This window comes from Pseudorca crassidens, chromosome 4 (genome assembly GCF_039906515.1).
Source record: "Pseudorca crassidens isolate mPseCra1 chromosome 4, mPseCra1.hap1, whole genome shotgun sequence".
Lineage (NCBI taxonomy): Eukaryota > Metazoa > Chordata > Mammalia > Artiodactyla > Delphinidae > Pseudorca > Pseudorca crassidens.
The window spans coordinates 112,034,916-112,061,624 of NC_090299.1; the positions used below are offsets into that span (position 1 = coordinate 112,034,916).

At 48.2% G+C, this 26,709-nt stretch overlaps 1 protein-coding gene and 2 long non-coding RNA genes across 8 annotated transcripts; 1 reads left to right on the forward strand and 2 right to left on the reverse strand.

The window, feature by feature from the left end:
- Positions 1 to 968: 968 nt before the first annotated feature.
- On the reverse strand, positions 969 to 5,878 carry LOC137223853 (uncharacterized). The gene is made up of 2 exons (XR_010943102.1): positions 4,637 to 5,878; positions 969 to 1,786 (listed from the first exon to the last, which is right to left on the reverse strand). It is a non-coding gene; the product is annotated as an uncharacterized lncRNA (long non-coding RNA).
- On the forward strand, positions 5,599 to 25,838 carry PRDM8 (PR/SET domain 8). Of its 6 annotated transcripts, none has more exons than XM_067736362.1 (6): positions 5,599 to 6,133; positions 17,963 to 18,214; positions 19,221 to 19,357; positions 21,634 to 21,854; positions 22,849 to 23,080; positions 23,500 to 25,838. In XM_067736362.1, exons 4-6 carry the CDS (start codon positions 21,636 to 21,638, stop codon positions 25,113 to 25,115), a joined length of 2,067 nt encoding a protein of 688 aa, XP_067592463.1. In that variant the 5' UTR covers positions 5,599 to 6,133; positions 17,963 to 18,214; positions 19,221 to 19,357; positions 21,634 to 21,635; the 3' UTR covers positions 25,116 to 25,838. The 6 variants fall into 6 exon arrangements, with proteins under 6 accessions (XP_067592463.1, XP_067592462.1, XP_067592464.1 ...); XM_067736361.1 differs by lacking the exon at positions 5,599 to 6,133 and adding an exon at positions 6,162 to 6,433; XM_067736363.1 differs by lacking the exons at positions 5,599 to 6,133; positions 17,963 to 18,214 and adding an exon at positions 18,953 to 19,080.
- LOC137223852 (uncharacterized) lies at positions 8,296 to 17,967 on the reverse strand. Its single transcript, XR_010943101.1, has 4 exons — positions 17,777 to 17,967; positions 9,953 to 10,035; positions 9,246 to 9,387; positions 8,296 to 8,653 (listed from the first exon to the last, which is right to left on the reverse strand). It is a non-coding gene; the product is annotated as an uncharacterized lncRNA (long non-coding RNA).
- Positions 25,839 to 26,709: the final 871 nt, after the last annotated feature.

Sequence of the window (26,709 nt, forward strand, 5' to 3'; positions counted from 1 at the left end):
AGCCATAAAAAAGAAGGAAATCCTGCCGTTTTTGCAATGGATAACATTATGCTAAGTGAAATAAACCAGACAGAGAAAGACAAATACCGTACAATCTCACTCATATGTGGAATCTAAAAATGAAGTTGCACACTCATATGAGACAGAAAATAGAACAGTGGTCTCCAGGGGCTGTGGGGTCGGGGGTGGGGGAAATGGGGAGATATTGGTCAAAGGATACAAACTTTCAGTTTTATAATGAGTAAGTTTTGAGGATCTAATGTATAGCATGGTGACTATAGTTAATAATACTGTACTGTGTACTTGAAACTTGCAAAGAGAGTAGAACTTAAGCATTCTCAGCAAATAAAGGTAACTATGAGGTGATGAATACTTTAATTAACTTGACTGTGGTTATCATTTCACAAAGTATACATATATTAAATCACCACCTTGTACGCTTTATATACAATTTTATTTGTCAATGACGCCTCGATAAAGCTGGGGGAAATTTTTTTGAAAAACAAACAAACTAACAGTTCCCAGGGGCAGAGTTCCTCTTAAAACTAACCCAATCACACTGTGGCTCTTTAGATGGAACAGTTTCTGAGGTCAATGTTTGATATTTGTATTAACCCCAGAAGGATTACTTACAGCTCTTATTTCCAAGTTCGCTCACACAAACTAGTTGGCTTACAATCCAGGCTTCATCTTCAGCAGATTCACAGATCTCCTCCCAACTGCCTTTTACCACAACCTCTACTGTTCCTGAAAGTAGGCCTTAGGTTTAAACTTCACCACTCTGCTGCAAATGAAGTCAATTCTTTCAGGAAAAGATTAGGAGCTATCTGCTTCAGGACCTAATTCCCTCCCCCCACCCCCACCCCAAGGCAAAATTCTGAGCCAGGGCTCTGGAGCTGGGGGTGGGAACAGTGACAAGCTTCTCTCTGAGTGACACCCCTGTTCTAGGAGCTGAGCACTTAGTGGAGGAGTGGGGGTGTGGTGGGGATGGCAGCAGCCGGCAGTCCTCTCAGCTCGCTTCTCCTGGCATGGAATCTCTGCCTCAAAGACTGGGGTAGGGGATGGCTGTGCCCCAGGATTCTCAAGGCACCACACACCCAAAGGAGAACCTTCATTCCACAAGTAAGGGTTGGGCAGAAGAAGGAAGCGCCATCTCCTGACCACACTCACCTGAGATCTAGCCTCAGCAACAGGCAGCTAGAGGCAGAAGCAGGGATCCTACCCCTACTGCAAAGAAAATCCTCCAGTTGGGACCTGGGGGATAGAGGGAGTCCTGTGTTCTTGGCTGCAGCAGTCCAGAGTTGAGTCTGTGCCTCAGTGAGTCGAGAGGGGGGTTTGGAAGGGAGTGGTCTTAGTTCAAATACCGCAGACTCTCATCTTTCTTACCAAATTGTCATAGATCTTCTTGAATAGGTATTTCTTCATTTGCTGTTTGCCTTTAGGACCATTTTCAGAGGCTTTACATGAATCAGTCAACAGAGTTCCCCATGCTGTCATGCCAGAAGTTGGTCTGTTTCAGTTATATTCATTGTTTAGCTGTATATGGTACTTCCAAAATTATTCATCTTTGCTGCTCACTCTTAATTTTCAGTTTTTCTATAGTTAATTTGTTTCTCTCCATTAAAACAGTGATTGCTGGGATTCCCTGGTGACGCAGTGGTTGAGAGTCTGCCTGCCGATACAAGGGACACGGGTTCGTGACCCAGTCCGGGAAGATCCCACATGCCGCGGAACAGCTGGGGATGTGAGCCATGGCTGCTGAGCCTGTGCGTCCAGAGCCTGTGCTCTGCAACGGGAGAGGCCACAACAGTGAGAGGCCCGCGTACCAAAAAAAAAAAAAAAAACAGTGATTGCTAATTTTATATCAGGCCTCTCAATTTTTTAAACTCTTAGTGTCTAGGAAATTCATAAATGAGGTTTCTGATTGTGCTAATATTTAGAGGGAACACTCAAGACTCTGTTATTAGTTATAATTTTTATCTACAATTAGAAAAGACAATATGTTTCTTTTCCACTGCTTTTCATCATTTTGACTATGGGTTAGTTCAAGTATAGGAGGAAAGGATAGGGACGGCAAAACTGGAAAGAGGAAAAATTACTTCAGTCTGAAGTCCACACAGACTTTGAACTCAAGAAAAGGCATTAATAGGATTTCCTATTGCTGTGGGGTTGATTTGTTATGAAGTAGTCACTTTTTGCTGAATCTTGGCTGACTTCCTTGAAAGCAACAGTCAGCAAGTGACTAACCAGGCCCAGCAAGACTGATCCCAAAACAGGAAGCCACAAAATGATGAGAGACCTGGGGATGCCCAAAGGAAGTGAATAGGCTGTACTTTGAAATTCTTCCAGGTCCTGGCTTGCAAAGACTGCCAAGAGCTCTGGAAATCGTTCATGAGTGCTAGTAGGAACTTTCAGCCAAAGTGCTCTGAGAGATGATTCTTAAAAACTTGGATGGTTAGGTTTACAAAGCCTGTTAAGTTTTTACCTCCAGTTGGAATTGTGCTTCGAAAAGATGTTTGCAGGGAGGGTTCTCAGACAAACTTTTTGATGAATAATAATAGTTTTGTGCTGATTATTCTCCATTTGTCTCCCCAAGACCCATTCTCCAGCCTTCTATGCCTGACTCGGGGTCCTTAAGAGCTGACCCATGTAGATTCATCATCATGCTCCAGTCCATTGCCAGCTAGTTTCCAGTTGGGTTTGGCCAATGAAAGACATCAACATGAAATTGGAAGATGTGAAAAGAGAAAGATAGGGTGTTTCATCCCTGCTCCCTCCTTGCTATGCCACTGCCTCTCTGGCAGAAGCTATATCCCTATGACTCTCACTGAGCCCTTCCTCCAAGGTTCCAGTCCTTACTGGGCTCTAGAAACACTAATTCCTCTCCTAAGAGCTTCTTGTGGTGCTTTCTGTGTGCTTCATCAGATCATTTGTTCCCATAACTGTGCCCACATCTTTTTAAGTAGTCTCTTCATACGATCCATTTGGACTAAATTCTGATTCCTGCTGGGTCCCTAACAATGACTACATTTAAAAACCTTTCATTATTTCTAAGTCTCACTGTAACCCTGCAAGGCATTATTAACATTATTAACCCATTTACAGATAAGGACATAGACTTAAACAGGTAAAATACCCAAAGTCACACATCTAGTGATGCAGTGCTGGGATCAAAACTCTAGTCCTTCTAACAAGAGCCATTTTCCTTGTTTCATTTAGATTTGTAAGAAAGTTCTAGTTATACTTTTCTTCCAAAAAACTAATTTTATTTAGATATGTCAGATTTTATGTCTGCTGTCTCATATTGATTAAGCTTGAGCCCTTATTTTGAAATAGAATTTGACGAAATTTACAAAGAAATTGCAAAATTTAAGTACAGTATCCCTGACTGATAAGTTTTAATGACTATAGTGAAAAGAAAAGACTTATTTAAAGCAATATGATAAAACTTGATCATCTACTCTTGTCTGCTGCTAGCATTGTCTTCTTCGCCTTGAGTTTTTTTGCCAGACACCCTTGGTTGCAACTCGACAACTATTTCCAACAACCTTATCCCTATCTTTTTACATTTTAAAGGTCAGTTCTCCCAGACTTCTCTGCAGGTATCTGTGGCCAGGTGACCCAAATCTGGCTAATAAAAAGTGAACGTATTTCCTTCACATAAATGGAAAGAACTACTCTTCTTTGCCCTGTTCCTTTCTTCATGCTTAAAACAATGGTGTGATGCCTGGAATTATAGCAGTCATCTTGTGACCATGAGCCAGTATAAGAATACCCCAATTTTTTCATAGTATATTTATACTAAAAAGAGTATTATAATTTTATACATTATATATATACATGTATGTATTCAATAAAGAATATACTCAAGTTAAACACTGAGTTCCACAAGCCCTCAAACCTCTGAGTTTTGTTGTTGTTTTACTAAATATTGCATGGACAAAAAGAATATTTATAAAATATATGCATGACATAAAGAAAAACAATACACTGACTACCTAGGTAACCGCAACCCAGCCTAAGAAAAAGAACAACCTCAGAGGCAACTTCTATCCTAGATTTTATCTTTATCCATCCTTCGCTGTTTTAAAAATTCCCTTGCTTTCCCTTGTTCGTCTCTAACTCCTTTGAAAGGCTAGGAATTGAAATAAGACTTTTACTTTTTCTTTCATTCATGTTGTTAACATATGCAACACTTTAGTCCCCCAAACACACTTTACCGTTTCAAATGCAGTAAAGATAGCCTGACAGCCTCCCTCCCTCCTCAAATAACAAGGCAAAGAGGACTGTGCAACATTAAAAATGGAAAGGTGCTCTTTATATCAGTTATCAGAAAGCCTTGAGGAGAACAGAGAAGTTCATATTTTCAGAGCTGGTTAGATAAACAGAGGTACACATGGGGTGGGGCAGGGGTGGGGAGAGAAAGAGAGAGAGAGGGTGGAAGGGAGAAAGAGGTCTTACAGTTAAGGTGGTAGGCGGTTGATCTTTGTGTGTTTTTAGAGGAGCAACTTCAACTTTGAGGTTGTGAAGGGGTTCCCCTGCCCCTGCCTGAGCTCATCCCTGGGCAGGCAGACCCCTGCCCATGCCTCCCTCCTGAGATCCTGCATATGCTTTCTTGCTAAATGACTCTTCGCACCGTTATCTCCTCACGGGATACATCTGTTGGGTGCCGCGCATCCTCAGCTCCGCTTTCATCTCTTCGTATCTCAACACATTGTTTGCTCCAGTCCTGGTGCCAGGGTGGAAGGGAGCCATCCCGCCCGTCCCCGCTCTGGGATTGGCAGCGAATGAATGATTGGCAGCGGGCATCTCTGTCAGGGCTTTGGCATGCTGCAGAGTAGAAGCCCTGTGCTAATGAATGTCATCTACACCTACCAGATGTGCCACTGGGTGACATGCCAGATCTTTTACATAATGCCATTCTGCCGGACACGAGACAGCTGGGGCGGGGGGGGGGTCTTTTAATGCCTTGAGGTGGGAGTGAGAATGCCTTGAGGTGGGAGTGGGTATACCTTTTTTTTTTAATCCAGACTTCCCGCCACCACCCATACACCCAATCAGTCCCCCCTACATTGAGCTAAAACCTGTGGCTGAGGGCATCTCCCTCAGCGATAGCCCCGAAGCTGGAGAGCTTGAGTCCGTTTGACCGGCTCCCTTGGCTCTCTCCCACACTCATCACCTTTCCCCTTCCATGAGTTTGCTCCCCGCCACCATCTAAATTTAGGAAAGGGGAATTTTTTTTTAAGTTAAAGATATAAAAACATTGGAGGGTCTGAAATGAAAAAAGGAGAGGGGAGAAAGGACACACCCTATCCTCTCCTTCCCTACGCTAAAAGTACAAGGATGAGCTCCCCTCACCCCTCCCCCTTCCTTTTCTACCGTCCACCGGAAACTAGATGGTATTTATCCCCAGGGGTGATATCCTGTCAGTGTCTGTCCCACTTTCTGGCTTAAGTAGTTGTCTGAAGTAACGTGGAGGTGTCCAAAAATCCATGCCGTGTGGAGAGGACTGTTTCCTGGAGTGGAATGGACAAGGTGGGAGGAAAGGGAAATGAGAAAACCACTTCTGACGGGCAGCGGGTATATGCGCGTCTAGGAGTGTTTTGGTTCCCCCCCCCCCACACACACACACAGCTCTCCACCCGCCAAGGCGAAATAGCTGGTAGGAGGATGGACTGCCACGCGGGGCCCCCCGCTCTTTCTGTTAGACCTGCCGGTCGGTACTGACCCGGAATTCCGGGCGCTTAAAGGGGGCAGACGCCTGTTCCTCCTCTCCAGGGGCCATAGCTCCTCACACACACCTTCCCCCCACACCCCCAGGCATCCGCTCCCACGCTCGGACCCGGGCCCCTTGAGCGCCTCTGGCCGAGCTGCTAGGCCCCTTCCCTTGTACCCGCACCTCCGCCCGCTGCCGAGGCTCCAGATGGCGGCTCCTCGCGCTCGGCTCGCGGCCCCTAGACGCCGCCCGGCAGCAGCCGGCGGTCGCTCCCTCCCTCCCAGCTGCTGCGGCTGAGACCTCGACCGCTCGGCGAGGAGGGCGGGGTGCTCCGCCGGCTCGGAATGGTGCGGGAGCCGGGCCGCTGAGGGGCGCGCAGGAGCCGCGTCCGCAGGGAAAGAGTCTTGCAGGCCCCAGGTGAGGAGACCGCGGGGGAGGGTGCGGGGAAGTGAGCCTGCCCGCCGCCTCAGCACCCTCACACCCCCTTCCGTCTCCCGACCTTCCTCCCGGCACCACCTCCACGTCCCCGGCGCCGGGGGCCGAGCAGGCGCGGGACCCGAGCACCCGCTGGACCGCCGGGAGCGCCGCCCAGCCGCCAGGAGGGGGCGCCCAGCACCCCGGAGATTGGGCCCGAGGGAGGGCTCCGCCTGGGCATCCCGCCCCAGCCCAGTGGAAAGCTGTTCGGGCCGGAAAGGTGCCCCCTTCTGCCGGAGAGCGGTAATGCCCACCAGCTGCGACCACCCCCTTCCCCATTTTCTCCGCTCTCCTCCCTCTGCTCTTCTCTCGCGCTTCCTATTTGCCTCTCTTTTTCTCTTGCTTGCCAGGTTCCCTTCTTTCTCCCCGCCTGCCCCCTTGCATCCTGGACCTTCCCTCTCCTTCCCTGGTCCCTCCAACCGCGCGGTCAGCGTTTGTGCGCCCCCTGGGGCGGTGGGAAGGGGGATGTATTTCGTGCCTAGGCTCTGGCTCCTCTCCACGGGTGCCTCCCGGCTTTCCCCGAAAGCAGCTCTGAGAGTGGTGGCTCCTGGGGTTGAGGTTACTCTCTGCCTGGCCTGGGCCCGGAGACTCTTTGACTGGGGGACCGGGGTGGGGGGGCTGCGTTTGGGAGCAGCGCTTCACCTGAACGCGGAGCTCGTAATTCCCTTTACTGGAGGGATGTATGAAGTTCAGCTGCCTGGTACTGAGCACCCTTCTCCCACGCCAGAGTCAGGACACTTCGAGGGCATTTTCCCTTACACAGACCCCTATAAGACCTAAAGTCCGCCTTCCCGGACAGTCCTCACTGCGGTCCTCCGTAGCAGTTGTGCTGGGATGGGGTAGAGGGAGGAAGGCGCTAAAAGGCCGCGGCGCCTGGCGTCGCGCGCCCATCTGACGTCCCCTCTAATCCCCCAGTGCTCTGGCGCGTGCCCACAGACCCTCCGCTCGTCCCTGCTCTCGGTCGTCGGGCATTAGACCCCCGAGAGCACGTTCCGTAAGCTCCCAGTACAAATCCCCTCGGAAACATTAATCACAACCACCAGAGAATGCAAAATGTGTGCCGTGCCGTGTCTGCCTTTTAATCCCGAACGTAATTCTGGAAAGCAGCATCAGACAGGGGCTCTATTAATCCCTTACACGAGCAAATGCAATCTCTGACCTACTAGACTTGTTTTCCTGCAATTTCACCAAGAGTTAGCCTCGCTAGAGGAATATTCAAAGAGAAGGAAAACCGTGAGAGACTTGAGACGCGGCGCAGTGTCGCAATAATGGGGTGCATTTCAGTCAAAAGGCGCTGCTGCTGTGGAATGGGATCGCCGGCCAGGAGTCCTGAAATTCCTCAGGGGTGGCTGCGGAGTGTGTGTGTGTGTGTGTGTGTGTGTGTGTGTGTGTGTGTGTGTGTGTTGGATGGTGGGAGGGGTGGGGTAGAGTTAGCTAGGCGTTAGGCGCCTAGTGAGGTTGGACCCCCGAGAGGAAACCCAGTTCTCTTTCCTCCGAAGGCTTCGGACACAAGTGACCTCATTTGGGGCTGTCCTGTTGCGACGGTGTTAGGGCAGGCGGAGGGGTCAGCTAGCAAGACGGAGGGGTCAGAGTTTCACCCTCTGAGACCTGTTCCTCGCACTTGAGATTTCACTATCCACTCTCCTGCCGTTCAATCAATCATGTTCCCCTTCTCCATTTTATTCAAAACGGTCTTCCAGTTCCCTCATAATCGTAATTTGCACCATTGCCTTTTATCTTTGATTAATTAGGAAATCGAAAAAGATAATGGAGGGTCGGGCCAATAAATTAGCCTTAGGAGCCGACTGACGGACGTCTGGGGCTGCTGTGTGGGTGGGCGCTGTCCTCAGAGGCTGATGGAGGCTGCCGCCGGCCGGCCAGAAAGGGGTTAAGTAAAAGCGCGGGGTGCCTGCAGAGTGGAGAGATCCGCTCTGAGACAAACCCAGTGGCCTCAAGCAAAGACTTCTCCCTTATTAAGTGGAGAGTCTCCAGTGATTTTTAGCTTTTCCTGTTTGGGTCTAGAAAAGGAGGAGAGGGCTGGGGTAGGGTGAGGGCGGGACTCCTGTTTCTTCCAAAGAGGCCTCCCTACTAGCGCATGAACAGGTTTAAAGTTTGGTGTCTTTACGCTGGGGTCTATTTCTTCCAGGAATATAAAGTTATATTTACTTTTGCACCCTTTCCTTCCCTCTCCACTTGCCTACTAGTCTGAAGGAGGGTGGGAGGAAGGGAAAAAGAGAGGGAGACAGAGAGAAAGAGAGAGCGATTGAGAGATTCTGCTTTTATGATCAAATCAGTAACTCCCTGGCCCAAGAGGAAAGCTCATGGAGTTGTTCCCTGCCCTCGCCGAGGCGCCGGGCGGGTTCCAGATTCTTCTTTTCGCCCTCCGCGAAATCGATCACGCCTCCCAGACGGCTGAAGGAGAGCACTCTGCCACTCTTCACGGCTTCGCCCCAGCCTCTTTAGCTTCCAATTGAAAACCAATTAAAGGTTTCTATAAATCTGTTAGTTCCCCTTTTATCTGGAGACCCCTGATGCATGCGATATTGCCCTTTAGATGCCTCTTCCGTGTTTTGTTTTACAATTGTTGTATCAATATAATGCGGCCTTTCTTCTCCTGTCTCTATAGATACAGATACACAAGGAAAACCAAAGCTATTCAGTCTCCTCATTTGTCCAGCAGCCTAACAGTGGTGCCCTTTCTCTGCTCTGCTTTCCCTGCTTCAGGAGCAGCAGTTATGGTAGAAGCAGATGGCTACTGATTGGGGGAGCTTTGTGGCTCTAATACTGAATACTTTATGGAAAAGGACTTTATCATGCTTCGTTGGGCAGAGGAACAAGGGGATGAGATTTATGGCCAGGAAAAATAAATCTTTTCCAAGTTGCAGCTCCTTCTCACCAGTTGTTGCCTTTGCCCTGGGTGGGGGGGGGCGGGGGGGGGCGGGTGTTGAAACACTGAGGAATTGGTTTTATTTCATTTCATTCTCCTTTCTGCTAACACGGTTTTAGTCAGGGTCTGAGAGGAGAGCAGAAGAAGAGCCAGAAGTTTATAAAATACCTTAGATTGCTGTTGCTGCATCAGTATTCTCTGCCCTCAGGAATAAAGCAGAAGGGTATGGTCTTGAATGCTGTTTGGGGCCATGTTTCCCCCAATGTCCTGTTAGTTCCTGGTAAAACATCATCCTCCATTATCCTATTATCTATAGAAAACAAAAAAGCATGTTAGTGCTTCCATCTGAAAAATCAGAAGACACTAGTATTGAAGGAGTGGGGCAGTGATGAGGCATATGGTGATGTACGTATGCTCCCCTTCTTTGCAAGGGTCTGAGCTCTAAGGATGATTAAGGGATGTCTGTGAATGTGAGCTCCTGGACTCTTAATTGAATTTTCAAGCTTTGGGGAATATACAGATCCCAACCCTCCACTAAAGGCCTAATTCACCCCAAGATAATTCACCCCTGTGTCTTCCCCTCCCAGAAGCCAAGACATAACGTCACTCAGAAATGCTCGTAACATGGCTACGGGCAGCCAGGTGCAGAGAGATGGAAGACAACCCCAATTCTGGGTCCTCCATTCCATTTCAGACAGACTCCTTGCCTCATTAATATCTGAAATGCCATTTTTTTACTCAAGAAACATTTGTTGAGCATCTTCCATGTTCTAAGTTCTTCTACCCTGCCTTTCCTATTCTATTACCTTGACCCTAGAAACTGAAGAGGAAAGGCCAAGAAGGAAAGGCATGCAGGTTTCACAAGTGTCACCTACCTTACTGCCACAAGCTGCTTCTTCCCAATTCTGTGTGCACCACAACCCACACAGCAACATGCACCTTTGCATTCTGCTTCTCTCTGAAGAGGATACAAAGATTAGGAGAGCTAAGATTTAAAAATTATGTTTACTCAGCATTTCAAAGTAGCAGGCACTGAGGTGCTTTAATTAACTGTTTAGGCTCTTACTATGTGCTAGACTGAATGCTCCCATAGGGTTATTGCATTTAATTCTTATGACCCTTTGAGTTAAGTATTATTAATGCTAGTTCACACGTCCCCTTCCTTCACAGGAAATAGAAGAACAGAGAAGTTAACCCAAGCTAGTGGTCCAGCTGGGTTCTGAACCCAGGCTTGCTTTTACAATATTCATAGCCACCCTATGAGACAAATGGTGTTTATGCTATTCTCCAAATAAGGAAACTAAAGCTCAGAGAGATTAGGTGATTTGCTCAAAGACACACAGCTAGTAGACTGCAGACCTGGGGTTCAAACAGAAGTGTTCAGGATCCCAAATTTTGACCTCTTAACCACTGGTTCCAGGACCCTTCAGAAGAAAGAGCCCACACTGATCTCTGTTACCTGTCCCTGCCCGGGCAAGAGGTTTCGCAGAGTGTGAGACTGTAGGCCTGCGGCAAACGGAGCGCGCCTGCCCAGGGCTGCGGCTGCGCGAAGCCGATGGGGCCCAGGGAGAAGGCTCTGCCCGGCAGCGCCGCCCCAGAGACTGGGCTCCGTCGGCCGCGCGGCCCACAAGGCCCCGCGCAGAACGCGTGCGGGCGTCTGGGCGAGGCGGGGCCGGGGCGGGACCGCGAGGCTGAGGTCCCGGCTGCAACGCCACGTCCCGCAGAGCTACCCAGGCTAGGGTGTGGAGGGGAGGTACGGGGATGCCCACCCTGCTTCCGGGCCCGCCTGTTCCCGAGGGCCGCAGCTGATCCCCGGCCTTTGGAGGGAGAAGAAGGGCCGCGCCGCTCCGAGGCCCTGAGCCCTGGTGGGAGCGGGCGACCCAGGCTTCAGGTTTCTCTGGCCGGCCAGGCTTTGGCTTTCTGGCCGCGGCACTTGAGCCAATCAGCGATGCGTTCACAGGCTTCTTACCCCATCGGGTGGTAGTGCCCGGACTTCCCTGCGTTTCTAACTTGCGCCGCTGCCAGGTCAAAAGAAAGGACTCACGGCCGGGATGAGGGATAGAAGAAGTCCAGTCTCCCAGCCTACCAGCCAAAAACAGCTCGCTCTTCAGTAAAGTCTGTTTGGGCCCTTCCTTTGGCCGTAGAAGGGATTCCTGAACACCTGACGCATTCCTCCCGCCTGCTTATTTTATCCTCCAGTACCTCCTTCCGGTGTTCCTAGAAACATCGAGAAATCCTCAGCCTTCACTGAGTGGCTTTGAAGGCGGGTGCACAATACAATTCTTAAATTTTCTGAAAAGGAAGCTAAGGCAGTGTTACTAACGGTAACAGTAGCCAGCACTGAAATAGGTATTTACTGTGTGTCAGGCAGTGTTCTCTGCGCTTGCTAAATACCAACTCGGCCCTCACGGTAATTTCATGAAAGGAGTTGCCTTTATTACCCTCGGTTCACAGAGGAAGGCCTGAAGCACGGGCAGGTTAAATTATCCGCCAAGCGTCACGGGCCGGGATTCGAACACAGGTAGTTGCCCTGATGGAGTTGCGGCCCAAACCTGAGTTGTTGCTCGTGCTTGGGTCAGTTCCCTAGACGTCTGAGAATGTTCCTTAATGAAGGCATTGAGACCTCTCTGGGATGGCCAAGGCTGAAATGAAACTAACCCCGGCTCTTGGAAGTAATCCTTTACCATCTGCTCAGCAACTGGCTTTCAAAAGCGCGCTCGCCCTTGTTCCCTTACCGAGTCCTTACCGCGACCCGGGAGGCAGCTCTTGCCAGCCTTAGCCTGCCTGAGGAGGAAATCCAAGGCTGGGAGAGGTCACTGGCAGCCCAGCTAGTGAGACATCAGAACACAGACCCCGTGCCCTGGGAAAGGGGGGCGGGGGAGGGGGGCGGCGGCCGAGGACCGCGCAGGGGACTGGGGGATGGGAGGGAGGGAGCTGGTGTATGCGAAAGCCCAGCGCTCGGGAAGCCTTTCCACACGGAAAGCAGTCGCTTAGCAGGAGGCCAGAGTTGGCACTAATTCCGTGGAGGCGATAGGAGGTTGGAGACTACGGAAAACTTGGAGGAGAGGAGGCTTAACTCCACTTGCTCCCAGCTTAGTCCAGGAGGTGTCTGCCGCGCGCTGAGAGCGCTGCATGGCTTCTTCTTGCCCCACGTTCCTGGTTTGCTAGCGCTGTTTCTAAAAGAGTAACCCTCCGCTGAAGGCTTGTTTGGTTCCTCCCAGGTCCTGTCCAGTGTCACTCCCTGATGACTCATCCCAAATGTAGTGGGAGTGTTGTCTGCCCTTTGTGATACTGTCCGGGTAATGCCCTCCCTGGGTGTCTCGCAGGGAGACCTCCTTAGCCCACATCTAAGCCCGTCTCTGTCATTTGGCCTTCTCCGTACTCTTAGCTCTACTGAGACATAGACACAGGAGATCCAGACATCAGGAATGGTCTGCGGCTCGCAAGCACTTCCCTGCCTTGCTTTGAGGCCCAAACGTTGGGCCCAAACTCAGCTGTCAGTGACTTTAGGGATAGAAGAACTATTTCAGTCCCCCAGGTAAGAAATGGAACCGACCCCACTCTCAGAGCATTGACTTTCCCCAGGACATTTTCCCAAGTTCAGAGGATCCCTGGAAACGTTGACCTCCTAGTGCCTCAGGTAAACTGACTCTAGCATGTAGATAATGCTACGAGGCACCTGATCACATACACAAGCTACTTGTTACTAAAATCATATGTATAAAATATATTCTTTAGAACTCTATTGTTTTGCTTCTCCAAGACCAATTGCTCTCCTATATGACTTCACACATTTTCTCAAAACCATCTTACATGAAAACATGGAACAAGGAGAAGTGACTGCTTTGTAGATATGCAGCCAAGAAAAATCTCTCTCTGTAACACACACACGCACACACACACACACACACACACACACACACACACACACCCATGTCTGATCAGGTATAAAATTGTTCAGACCTAAATTGAATTCTAGGCCTTCAGGAAAGTGAACATTCAGGTCTTCAAAGTCAATATGTTTATTCTTCTTAGGATTTTGTGAATGATTTGTTTGACAATTCTGGATATTATTTATTTTAAAAATATGGATTTTCCTTAAAACTTTAGAGGACATTATTAATTATATCTTGCTTACCTTTATATCACATCACCAGAAGACTAGCAAATCAATGTGGGAATTGGCTTTTCAATAACTAGGTACAAGAGAACAAATATAAGTTTCAAGTCCCCTGCCTATTTTTGCCACTTTGTAATGTGTATACAATATTGTTTATAGTAGTGTTATTACAGTTGTTTGTGACAAGCTGATCTTTGAATTCCTTAAGGACTACTTCTCCAAGTATTAGAATTGAAGAAAACCTACTCTGGTAGTTTTTTAGTGCTTATGCAAATCTGTTAAAAGCTATAGACCTTCCATATAGTATTTGGGGAGACATTCCCCCATTGATGCTAGATTAATTCCCCTGGATTAAATCATGGAATACCTGCAATTAATTTGAACTGAAATCATAAAAGATAATTTTCACTCAATCCAATTTGCAAGATGACCAGGTAGCAGTTTGGGTATGAGAACATAGTTTGTGGAAAAAATGAAACTATTTCCAAGGCTCTAACAAAGAAATGTGAATCATCACTGTTGTGGTCACTGAGTGATATCTACTCCTCCAAGCCTTTTCATTCCTTTTCTTTTTTGCCTCTCTTTTCCTTAGAGAAAATCAGATGTCTCTCTCCTCAGGCTTCAGGAAAGTATGCCAAGGACAGATTCTGAGCTAGAAAGTCTCGGGCATGTGTGCATTCTGACTAGGCCCCCTTCCCAGGAAAGAATGTTGCTCATCCCCCAGCAGCCCAATTTACGATCTAAGTCCATATTTTAGAGGGCTAGCTTTGACCAGGTTCCAGGGAGTCGATTCTGCCTAGTATGAACCCACTATTTCAATAAGCACCTCTCTTTTAACTCAGGAATTGCACTCACCCTAAAATAAAGAGGAAAAGAGGTGGAACTCAGGTACTACTGAGTATTGTGATCATGCCCCTTCTCCTGGCTGTGGAAAGAAATTTGATGTAGAGCCTCTCAACTTGGTGACATTCCTAAAGCCTAGAGTCAGTCTTCTCAAAATCTGATGTTCCCTCCAATTTGAGACTGCTAGACACCCCTTGGTCCCCTGTCTGCCTGGAAAGCCTGGCCCAGAGAGAGAGAGGCTCAGAGGGGCTGACTATGCCCTGTCTACATTTCCTTCCTCCTACCCTACTCCTCCTACTAAGATACATTCAAGGGCTCTGTGTATGATTCTGGGAAGGACTTTGTAACCTAAGGATTTGACAGAAAATTCCTTGCTAAATCTCTAGATATTCATCTGGGGAGGGGTATAAAATCTGGGAGAATCCAGGGGGTCAGGATGCTGCATATTAGATCTGGTTCACAGGTTACATTCACTAGGTGAGCATGAGGCATTGGTTTCAGATCTGTAGTAGTTGCCTTCAATATTACCACAGTTTGCTTGCCCTGCTGGAAGTCATTCACAGAAGCCATTAAGCCAGCTGACTACAACTTAGATCCAGGAGAGAAAATGAATTACACAAAGCTCTCAAAGGCTATTCAGCTTGAAGCTGAACTCCCACAAAAGGAAGGGCATGTGGAACTTGAGATCCCTCAGAGAGAAGGTTTTAAACTTGAGAAATGTAGGTTATAACTATAATGATGATAGCTTTAGTAGCAGCAGGATTAAGAACAGTTACTATTTATTGAGAAAGAGGAAAAGCTGAAAAGAGAAAAATGTGAGTCAGGAATAATGATCCCTGCAGTTGGAAGCCTGGAGTCCCTCCTCACAGGCTACAAAATTATCCATCCTTTGAGTTTCTGGCTGTCCAAGAATGAGCCCGGGAAACCATTTATGACCTATTGAACCAACTGTAACTCTTGGTGAGGAACAGACCCATACTGAAATTGCCATGAATACTTATAAAAAACAAAGTGCCCCCTCCCCATCCCTGTAAACCATTATCCAGCTCAGCAAGTCTGCCTCTTCTTGCCTCTAAGTCATCCCTTAGAAAGTTCCTTACCCTCCTTGGTGAGGCTAGGGCAATGCAACACCCCTCCATGAAGCTCCTTTCTCTGCCTTCCCCAATCTCCTCATAGCCCCTTCCAGAGACCTCCCTGTAGGAAAGTTTAGGAAAATGTCTCCACCATCTATCTGCTTCTTTGGCATCCTCTTGTCTTCCAGTGTGTAAATATATATAATATTATATATATATATATATATATATATATATGCGTGTATATATATATATGTGTGTGTGTGTGTGTGTGTATATATATATATATACTGAGCCTTTGCTGCTGTAGTGCTTTGGTGATATGATTAGAGGGGGATGAGCCAGGACCTAGAAAGTGATAGAGAAAGAAAAATAATGTGTTTTCATTCTTATAAAGTAATAATCCTTCTGAGTGAGTTATTCGTAGAGACTTTACCTGCTTCCGATTACAGAAGTTGAGATATTTGGGGCCCCTTTTCTGTCCCCTGGGAGGAGAAATGACATTTCCATTCTAATGCTCTCAAGAATCAGATTTCCTTTCTTACGCTTTCTCCATCCTCTCACTTAGGTCGTAAAAGGCACCACCTCGGGAATCATTCATCAACCTCTCTCCAGCCTTCTCTTCTAAAACAATACTGCAGTTGTCTACACATGTATTTTTTGCCATAACTGCAAGAAGCCTTGTTAAAGTGGGGCAAGGCAAAAATACCTTCACTCTTCACAGTCATCTCTCTAATCATTTAATTGGAAATAAAATCCCAGGGAAAAAAGCTCCAAATATATGCATAAACCCATTGTTCCATGTGAATTATATAAAACTATTGACCGAGATGCATCTTTATAGTATTGTTTTAGGCTGAATAAATGCCTCAACTCTTCATTTAGTACCAGTGAATTCCAGTAAGAAATAATGCAGAATGATTTCAAAGTGGCTTATGCACCATTTTAGCCCATAAATTTCTAAAAAAAAATAAATAAAAGTAATCTGTAGATTTTATTTACCTCCAATTAGCAATTTTCATTTAGACCATTTATATTACCTAACAAAATGTGTATCACTTAAAGTACTGGGAAACCCTCAAAGTAGGAATTTCAAACTTGCTCTTACCTATATTTGTGGGTTTGTGGTTGTTGTGTGAATCATTTAATACATAAGACAAAGAGTTGGTTGGATTCATAAAATGTAGGAAATTTTTTATCTGGGGATTTATATCTAAAATCAGCAGCGGAAATCTAATTAGGGGGCAGGTAAGTGAAACTGAGAGGAAATATCATCTGATGGCCAGATTCTCAATACATCTCTCCCCTCTTTGATATATAGAATCTTAGTTGTTTTCTAGCTTGAGATTTGGAAAGTCAAGCTCCCTTACCCCCAATTTCAGTACCAGAAACATCTGTTATTTTATACAAATTGGAGTCTAGGTTTCAGTACCTCAAAGGAGACATAGTCTAAGTGCCCTTTATATTTAAGAAAGGAAAGGCCAGGGAAAAGAAAAATGCCTGCCATTTAGATTTTAAGGTTTTCCAGAACGCTTATATTCTGGGGTGGATGCTTTCAAATTTACAATATGTAAGAGGATTTTTTAAAAGTGTCTATGCATGGACTGATGACTTTTCCTGGGAAAGGCAAACTCCCTATTCTCTTTTAAAAACAAAAACAAACAAACAAACAAAAAGCAAAAGAAGGCCCTAAGGAGTGTTTCGTTCTACAGTTTAGGAATTAGGTTCGAAGACACAGCACTCCTCCCCCCTGTCCACACACACACCTTTGCTGTAGTTTCTAAGGGACCACAACCCTCTTATGGCTACTTCTGTATCTTAATTTGCTGTTGTTTATACCTGTGTGTCACCTGCCCTTACTTTTTCCTTCTCTGAATTCACTTAATTGAATTCTTCAACACTGCAAGTTATTTTTCAGATGTTTGAGGCAATTCTTATGACATTTCTAATCCCATCACCCTTTATTTAAACAAGTGAAGGGGGAATGCATGTGTGTGAGTGAGATGGGGGGAGTAATGAATGAAGCATCCAGGTATAAGCCAATTGGTGGCTAAATACCTTGCAGATTCTTATATAGAGACATGTGAGAGCCCTCAGCATTAAGCTTTGGTCATTACATGAGTTGCCCTTGAGCAAACTATTTTAAAGTGTGCACATGTGCGTAAGAGAAATGATATGTTAAGATGAAAGACAACTGTAGTTTGAGAAGGTTTCTTTGAAAACTCAATAGCTAACCTGAACATTTAAGGGAGAATTCTTCCTTTACTTCCTAGTATCTGGGGATTTTGCAACCCTTCTTTCTCCAAGTCCCAGCTTAATCCTAGACAACAGCTCTGTCTGGTCAGAAGGACTCAGAACTTATGTGGGGGCCGGATGAAAAGAGAAGGGGAGGGAGAGAGAGAGACAGAAGGTGGGAGGGAGGCAGAGAGAGAGAAAGGAGAATTTGGTGGGAAATTCCTCGCACTTTTTTTTGTTTTTTTTCCTCCTCTGCAAAATCCTTTCCAGGCTTCCTTGTATGGTAGGCGCCAGCGAAGAAAGGCGCTCCGTGCCTGGTTGCCTCACTGGGTTCCGGAGGGAGGTCTCTGAGCCACAGGAGCATCAGAGTAACATTGCACACACCTTTTCCTTTTAGGCTGCTCTTTGCCAACCCCCAATCCACTTACCTTATTTAAACACTGGCTAAAAACTAGGTTGTCTTCTCAAGTCGTGGTTCTGCTTTGTCCACTGTAGCGGCTACACGTCCGATTTATCCTAAAGCTAACTGATTGCCCTCTTCAACGTAGTGGTGTTGTGGATGAGGCTGAAGGAGTGGGACTGTATATACCACTCAAAGGTCTTTCTTCCCTTAGGAGCAGAGAGTTAAATGTCGAAAATGAACCCCGAGATCCCCCAGCGAAAATGTGTTGCGGGCCCCTGTTGAAGGAGTCAACTTTCAGGCTGTTAAAGACCTCAAGTCATTAGCATCAACTGCTGCGCTAAAGGGGCCAGCCAGCGCCTCTAAGTGGCTTAGCGCACAAACGAGGCTCCTGAGACGGCGTCGGCCACTCCATTCACTCTTCCACCACCTGCTGGACGTGAAAAGCTCTCCGGAGCCCATCTCGGTAATAATTTTTACTTTAACTCACCCTTCCCACCCCTGGGGGGTCTTAGACTACCTGCCTCCCCGGCAAGGGACCCCCTTGGGGATTATGCAGAACGCGCCAGGCTGAAGGCGGAAGAGCCTGAAAAGCTTGAGTCCCGTAACCTGGGTTTTTCCCACCAGTTCCCTTCTCACCCCTTACCCCGCCCAGGTAAGTGTGTGCTGGGACCAAAAGACCCTTGTAAATCCCTTTCGGAGGTCTGGCGGCGTCCCTACCCCATCCCTCTTACCCATCTCCGTGTTCAAGGAAAGACTGAGCCAAGTTCTCACCAAAGCGCACCCTTTCTGAATCTTGCTCGTGAGGGCTTGGTAGTGTGAGCGCTCCTGGAGAGAGCTGACGCCGGTTTATCACCCCCTGGCAACTAGCTGCTCGTGTCAGCCGCGGCTGGAGGGCCAGAGAATCCCTCGGGGCTAAACCGCAGCCCCCTTTCCCTTCACAGAACTCAGACTCAGGCAATGCGCGCGGGATACGTGCGCGCGCTGAGTGGCCAGCTGTCTGCCAGAGGTTCTCCAGGTGCCAAGCGAAACGGGAAAAGGCCCTCTCCAGGTCTTTTGGTACTTCCATTTCCGACCCCAAAACTGATTGCCACCACCACCACCACTACTCTCAGAGGGCCCGAGGCTTTAGGAGGAGGCGGGCCGGGCCGCGCTCGGAGAGGCGTTGCCACTTGGCGAAAGCGCTCGGGGCTGCGGGGCGCGGGCAGGCCGGAGAGAAGGTTTCCAGGCAGGCGGCGCCGCCGTAGGGAGCGCCCAGACCAGCAAAGAGTTAAAGGGAGGGGACGTGGGCTGTCACGCGTCATTGGGCAGATTATGTGCAGCAAACAAAAAGTGTGTGTCTGCGTGCCAGTCAGTCACTGCATCGGGTCCATCTGTACAACTCTCTCTCTCTCTCTCTCTCTCTCTCTCTCTCTCTCACTCTCCCCTCATTTCTCTCTCCACGTCTCTCCATCTCTCTCTCCTCTCTTTAGGCAGAGGCTACAAGACAGCAACACCAACACCTCTTGACATGGAAATACATTGATACAGTAGGCAAAAGAAACACTCGATTGCATCTCCCGGTTCCAGGTGGCCTTATTTGGGCGATTTGATCCTGACCTTATTCCTGGTAAGTCTATTTGCATTGATGGGAGAGGAGGATGGGAGGAAGGCAGGTTTGGTAGGGAGAGTGGAACATTTTGTCCTCCGTCTTCTCATTATCCAGAAAGGGGGGGGGGGATAATTATTGACGGGATCTCTACTGCCAATAGGGTTATACAAAGGGAGGAGGGGTGGAGAGCCCTTTGGCGAAGAAGCCAGCGACTGGGGAGCGCGCGGCCGCCAGACAATGCCTGCCTACGGGGGAGGGCGAGCGGCCGGCGGCAGCGACGGCTTTCGGCGAGCCCAGCGGGCTCTGGGAGGATCCTCCGGGCGTCTGAGAACCCGGGCTTAGAGGAGGATGCAGAACTGTGAAAGGTTAGGTGGCAAAGGCGACCGCGCGCGGGCGGCAGAGCCCAGGCTCTCGCCCAGTTGTATTGTGACCGACTCGAGGCTCGTGGCGGCCGCCGTGGCGACGCGAACCCCTATTAGCGCGGCGTAGCGAGGATCTTTTCACCGTATTGTTAGGTAGAACTGCATTTTAATGATTGGTCCCTGCTGTTGCCCGAAGTGACGGGGCGACCTCTCGGCACAATGAAACGCTTGTGTGAAAGAGACTTTTAAAAGGAAGAGAAAAATTGGAGCATAAAACGCTGAATTGAGGAAATTGAAAAGGAGAGAATAGGATTCCGTTGAAAAGGAGGTTCTGACAGATTCTGAAGGATTTTTTTAAATGTATTTAAATTTGCAGTTGGAATCAGAAGGGCTACCTTGTGTTGGGTAAAATGCCCAGGGATAGATGCTGTAGCATAATAAAGTAAGTTTCTACTGTATGGATAATTTCTCTTATTCCTGCCTGGCATATACAGCCCATACTTGACATTTGGGGGATGTAGCAGAGTGAATGGAAAAGAGGCTGACCAAAGTTTCATGCTCTGTTAGCTGGAAAGAAAAAAAATAAATAAAAGCACTACCTTGTAATCACATTTGCAAGATTAATTGGTTAATAGACATTAAGATAAAAATGAACATGACTAATATTATTCCATGAAGAACAGCTTCTGAGGAAAAGAATTAGGTTTCCCTTTCCTGCTACTTAAATTGTACAAAATATACTTAAATAACTGCCTATGGAGACGCTATTAGGGAAAAAAACAACAACTTGGAGGAATCTTTTAATCAGTCAGAAAGAGTAAACAATGCAGTTAGTTTAAAGCCACTTTAAATTTTAAATATCTGTTTTGTTTGTTTGTTTGTTTAATGATAAGTCTTGTGTGTGGGGGGGTGTCCAGTGGCAAAGAAAGGAAAATGTCTCCTTATGACAGCTTAATAATAGAGAGCTCTCCATCGGGGCATCACTTTCTGAATTACTGCGGATTAAACAGCTGGAGAGCCCACCGAGGTCTACTCAAGCGGGGCTGCCCCCTCTTGCCCAGACAAGGTCCTATCTGGGGGAGTGAGCATTCACCAATCATTACACACGCGGTATTTCAGACTGGGGACCCTTCAGTCGTGCCTTATACCTGCACACTTCATGAGGCTCATGCGACTCTATCCACCCCCTTGTATAACAAGGTAACTGGGATTCACCCTCATCCATAGATAAGCGTGTCGAGAAAAAAATAATTACCTCTGCTTGCTGCTTTTAATTAAAGCCCTCGGAGGGACAGTGTTGGATTATGGAAATGAGCAGACACACGTCCCCTCTTGTAGGCTGCAGAGAAAGGTTAGCTGACATGGAATCAGTGGCCCTGACACTCTACTTGAAATCCATTCGCCATGCTCTGCTGTCTCCGCCTGCTCGCAAATGCTGCTCCCCTCTTTGGAAGAAAAAATAGAATAAAATCAGCTCCCCGGTGCCCAGTTCAATACATAAGAGTAGAAGAGAGGAGCTTTCTCCCAAGGGTTAGAAGTTTCTCTCAGTCTGGAAAGTCTATAGGCTAGTAAAAAAATCCTATTGTTCTTCCCTTCTTTCTCCCTCCCCCCATCCTCCCCCAAGGTAATGAGAAAAGCGATCTTCTCTTTCCTAGCCCAGTTTTTCTTTCTCTCTAGCAGTCAGTCCGCTCTGAGCTCCCCCATCACAATTTTTTTAAATAATTTTTAAAGGAAAAGAAAGTACTCTTCATTGGCATCTTTGTAATATGCCAGATTTAATCTGCCATTGGCTTTATTTTTGAAATAAGAGCGATGCAAAAACCAGGCAAATTCAAGAAAAATCTGTCTAGTTGTCAAAACGTTCTGCCTGGATTCATAGAGGCAAAAGGAGTAATGTAACTCGCTTCAATTGTCCTGTGTATCTGTCTTCAGTGATGGAGGATTTGGGCATCCAGAGAGGCATCTGGGATGGAGATGCCAAAGCTGTCCAACAATGTCTGACAGATATTTTCACCAGCGTTTACACCACCTGCGACATCCCTGAGAACGCTATATTCGGTCCCTGCGTCCTGAGCCATACTTCTCTGTACGACAGCATAGCTTTCATAGCTCTCAAGTCCACCGACAAGAGAACGGTCCCTTATATCTTCCGGGTAAGTCTTGGCCGATGCTGTGTAGGGTTATGAAGGTAATATCCTTTTGAAAATGGACTAAGAGTCATTCTAATGGCAAGCTGAGACAGGTTCTGAATGTAGAAAATGCAGTGATACGTGCCATTCTATTTTACACACCAAAAATTAGAAAAGGAAAATCAAACTCAGAAGTATTGTCAACTGGTTTTCCAAAATAAGTGACAAAAATTGATTTTGAATGCCAGATATGTCTAAATCAGTGCCTCAATTCTGGGCTTTCCTGGAGATGACCACCACTTCCTTAACATTTTGGGAGGTTTCACTAGGGTTGAGGCTATTTGCATACTAAGTACTTGCTATAAGTACTTTCATTACAAATATTGGGTGCATTTGCCTTCCAATCCCAAGAGGCCTCTTGTTCCCTGGAATATTACTCTTTCTGGTTAAGCTAGCTAGTGCCTAGAGTTTGTATTTAAATAAAAATGTTAATGTTTTGACAATGAAACATCGTTAAAGTCATATGTTTGAGTGCGAAAAGTCCTCTCACTTCCTATTCTTTCTTTACAAAGAACTATTAATTGTTTAAGCCAAAATTAGGAAGATGAGTGAATGCCACAGAATAATTTTTAAAACCTAAGCCTGCTTTTTACTTCTAAGACAAAGAAAATTCCCCATACTTTTGCAACGTGATATAATTTAGCAATCAATTCTCAAGAGGTTAACACTATTTGAATTGTAAGAAGAAATTTGCTAACTTGGTGTTCAACCAATATACGATGACTTAAATAATCTACATAATTGATGCAGCTTTCTAGGAATATTATCTTACCTGCCGGCCACAAACATGAGGATGGATGTTAACTCGGGTCAAGTTTTTGGAAGCTTGACCTCAGATAATTCTTTGGGAAAGAATAACAGAGGAAATGGCCCTGGCTCCTGAGGCTTCATTCTCTCACAAGAGTTTCCCTCCCTCATCCCCTTCCTTCTTGTATTCTTTCTTTTTTCTAAACTGTAGGTAGACACCTCAGCGGCGAATGGTTCCTCAGAAGGTCTGATGTGGCTGCGTTTGGTCCAATCAGCCAGAGATAAAGAAGAGCAGAACCTTGAAGCCTACATAAAAAACGGACAGCTGTTTTACCGCTCTCTCCGCAGGATTGCCAAAGATGAGGAGTTATTAGTTTGGTACGGGAAAGAACTGACTGAGTTACTCTTGCTCTGCCCCTCTAGATCCCACAGCAAAATGAATGGTAGGTTGGCTCTCGACCTGCGTCTGGGCCCTTAGCTAGCGGGGGAGCGACGCAGGGAGCGGCGGGGCTCACTCTGGCGCCTCGGCGCGCCTTTCCTCCCTTGGAGTGCCTCATAGGGAGCTTCTGAGATATAGTCCGGAAGGAAGCTGGGACAGCTAGGTGAGGATAACTCGGGGCACGCTTGGCTTAATGACTGCACTCCCCTCAAATCATGAGGGAAAGTTAGATCGGGTCTTTCACGATGTTCTGTACTCAGGCACTCAGGCCCTGAGAAGCGAAGGTGGCTTTGTGAAGGGGGTGATGGCAAACTGGCCTAGAGACGATGCTGAGTAATCATGTGGTGTGTGTGTGTGTGTGTGTGTGTGTGTGTGTGTGCGCGCGCGCGCGCAATTGTGTGTATGTGGTGTTTGCTCACTAAGCAGGGTCGTCCCCTTACACATGCCTGGAATGCAGCCAACGTTTCCAGTTTGAGTTTCCCTATGTGGCGCATCTGCGCTTCCGCTGCCCCAAGAGACTTCACAGCGTTGATGTGAGCCCCCGAGAGGAGCAAGGCAGCGGCGTGGGCACCAAGGATCACGGGGGCGGCGGCGGCGGCAAGGACCAGCAGCCGCCGCAGCCGCAGGAGGCACCCTTGGGTCCCACCCCCAAGTTCTGCAAAGCCGGCCCGGTCCACCACTACCCGGCCCCCTCCCCCGAGGGCGGTAACCCGCCGGCGGCGGGCGGCGGTGGCAGCAGCGCGAAGCCGTCCACGGACTTTCACAACTTGGCGCGGGAGCTGGAGAACTCCGGGGGAGCCAGCAGCTGCTCCCCAGTGAGGAGCCTCAGCGGCTGCAGCGACCACCAGGGGGCGGAGCTGAGTCCCGACGGCAACGCCGCGGGCGTGGGCAAAGGGAAGAGGAAATTCCCGGAGGAGGCGGCGGAGGGCGGCGGCGGCGGCGCGGGGCTGGTGGGGGGCCGGGGCCGCTTCGCCGAGCGGCCCCCGCCCGCCTCCAAGGAGGACCTGGTGTGCACACCCCAACAGTACCGCGCCTCGGGCAGCTACTTCGGCCTGGAAGAGAACAGCCGCCTGTTCGCGCCGCCCAGCCCGGAGACAGGCGAGGCGAAGCGCAGCGCCTTCGTGGAGGTGAAGAAGGCGTCCCGAGCGGCCGGTGTGCAGGAGGAGGCGGCCGCCGACGGCGGGAGCATGGCCGCCGAGGAGCAGGACGCGAGCGGCGGCGGCTCCTCCACGCCCGTGGCCGCGTCGCCGGCTGGCTCCGAGAAGCTGCTGGCCCCGCGGCCCGGGGGAGCGCTGCCCGGCCGGCTGGAGGGCGGCAGCCCGGCGCGGGGCAGCGCCTTCACCTCAGTGCAGCAGCTGGGCGGTGCGGGCGGCAACGGCGCAGGGGGCGGTGCAGGCGCTGGGACCGCGGGCGGGGCGGGCGGCGGCCAGGGCGCAGCGTCGGACGAGCGCAAAAGCGCCTTCTCGCAGCCGGCGCGCTCCTTTTCTCAGCTGTCCCCGCTGGTGCTGGGCCAGAAGCTGAGCGCGCTCGAGCCCTGCCACCCCGGAGACGGTGTGGGCCCCACCAGACTGTACCCCGCCGCCTCCGATCCTCTGGCCGTGAAGCTCCAAGGAGCTGCGGACCTGAACGGAGGTTGCGGGTCTCTGCCGAGCGGCGGTGGCGGTGGCGGCGGCGGGCTGCCCAAACAGAGCCCCTTCCTCTACGCCACCGCCTTCTGGCCCAAGAGCTCCGCCGCCGCGGCGGCCGCGGCGGCTGCGGCCGCGGGGCCCCTGCAGTTGCAGCTGCCTTCGGCGCTCACGCTGCTGCCGCCCTCCTTCACCTCTCTGTGTCTGCCCGCGCAGAACTGGTGCGCCAAGTGCAATGCCTCCTTCCGCATGACCTCCGACCTGGTGTACCACATGAGGTCGCATCACAAAAAGGAGTACGCCATGGAGCCCTTGGTGAAACGAAGACGGGAGGAGAAACTCAAGTGCCCCATTTGCAATGAGTCCTTCAGGGAGCGCCACCACCTCTCCAGGCACATGACTTCGCATAATTGACACGGAAAGGACTCCAGCTTTCCACGCGCGCACACGCACAGTCGAGCCTTGCAGGAGCAAACACACGAGGACATCCACCACCTCCTTGTGACCTGAAACATCGCACCCAGACACACGCACACACACACACGTGCTCTGCCCCCCCCAACCTTTACATCCAAGTGTTTACCCGTGACCTACACTACACACACACACACACACACACACACACACACACACACGAGACAAGATGGTGGATTTTTGATTGGGTGGGGTGTTTAAGAGGTTTTCTTTTGAATGCACGTATTTTCACTTTCCCCAAAACAAAGTACATTTTTAAAAATGTCATATATTGCAACATATTGATGCATTTGTCATACGTTTCTACTTAAATTATTAAGCACTTACGATTTAGATGGAATAATATGTAAGGGCAAAATTTATTTTAGATATAAAGTAAAGGAGGAGGGTGAGATGCTTTCTGCATCTCTTGATTACAGTTTGTGTTCCTACAAAAATAAGCAAAACAAATAAAAAGAGGGTCACCATTCAATTTAAGTTTCCGGGGGAAGTGCATGTATCATGAAATGATTATGGACTTCAATGAAGAATGTCATCATTATGTAAATATGTATTTCCTTTTAATACAAAGTGTAATTTTGTGCCAGTGAAATGGAGTCTGAATAGTTATGTGTTTCTTTTATCCCTGGAAAGATTTATTAAACTTTATATAGATTATCTGGATATGTTGGATGCTTTGACAATAAATGACTATTTTCTTCAAAGCAATTATTGGGAAGGTGTTTTAAAATGTTTTTTGTAGCTAAGGGCTACACTCTGAGTATGTACCATATATTTTCATTGAGTGCCCGAAAAGAAGGGGAAGAAACTGCAGAACAGAGGAACGATAAACCCTACCCCACTTGTATTATTTACTCTAAGCCAGTTTTGAGCCTAAAAGTGAGAAGACAAAGTCTGATTATTATTTGGAAAATCTTTATCTGGAGAGTGTTGAGCTTCTTGATCAAAGGACAAATCATCTAAACAAAGATGCCTGCCATGAAGCTAACCTGTCCCTGGGATGTCATCATCTTTTCAGCAGCAGGATAACTAGCATTTTCACAAGTGGCCAAAGACAAATAATTTTCAGACCTGGATCAGGGAGACCAGGTGAAAAGCCCACTTTAGGTTCTACTAGTGATGCTTACATGGAAGAGTATCTTGTGCTCTAGAACCCTTCAGCTTTCTGTCATTACCCATTAAGAGACTCTATGGAGAGCTTCTTTAGAAACCAAGGTGAAATGGCCATGGTAGTGTATGTATTGGCCCAGTTTTCCCTGCACAGACTTGAACAGCTGCACAGCCTCTGGAAAAAAACTAGCCCTGGAGCATTACAATACAGAAGACCTTGAGAACTTTCCTCTTCTCCCTGCCCTTTGTCTTATGAAATGTCCCTCTGTACTCTTCATATAGTGACAACAGTTCTGAAACAGAGCGTATGTATGTAGGTGTATGTGGTATGTCCAGAAACCATTAGATGCAAAACCAAATGAATGATGATCCTTTAGGTCTTAGGGTAGCTTGTACTTAATCCATGGACATCTTCAGAGTCACT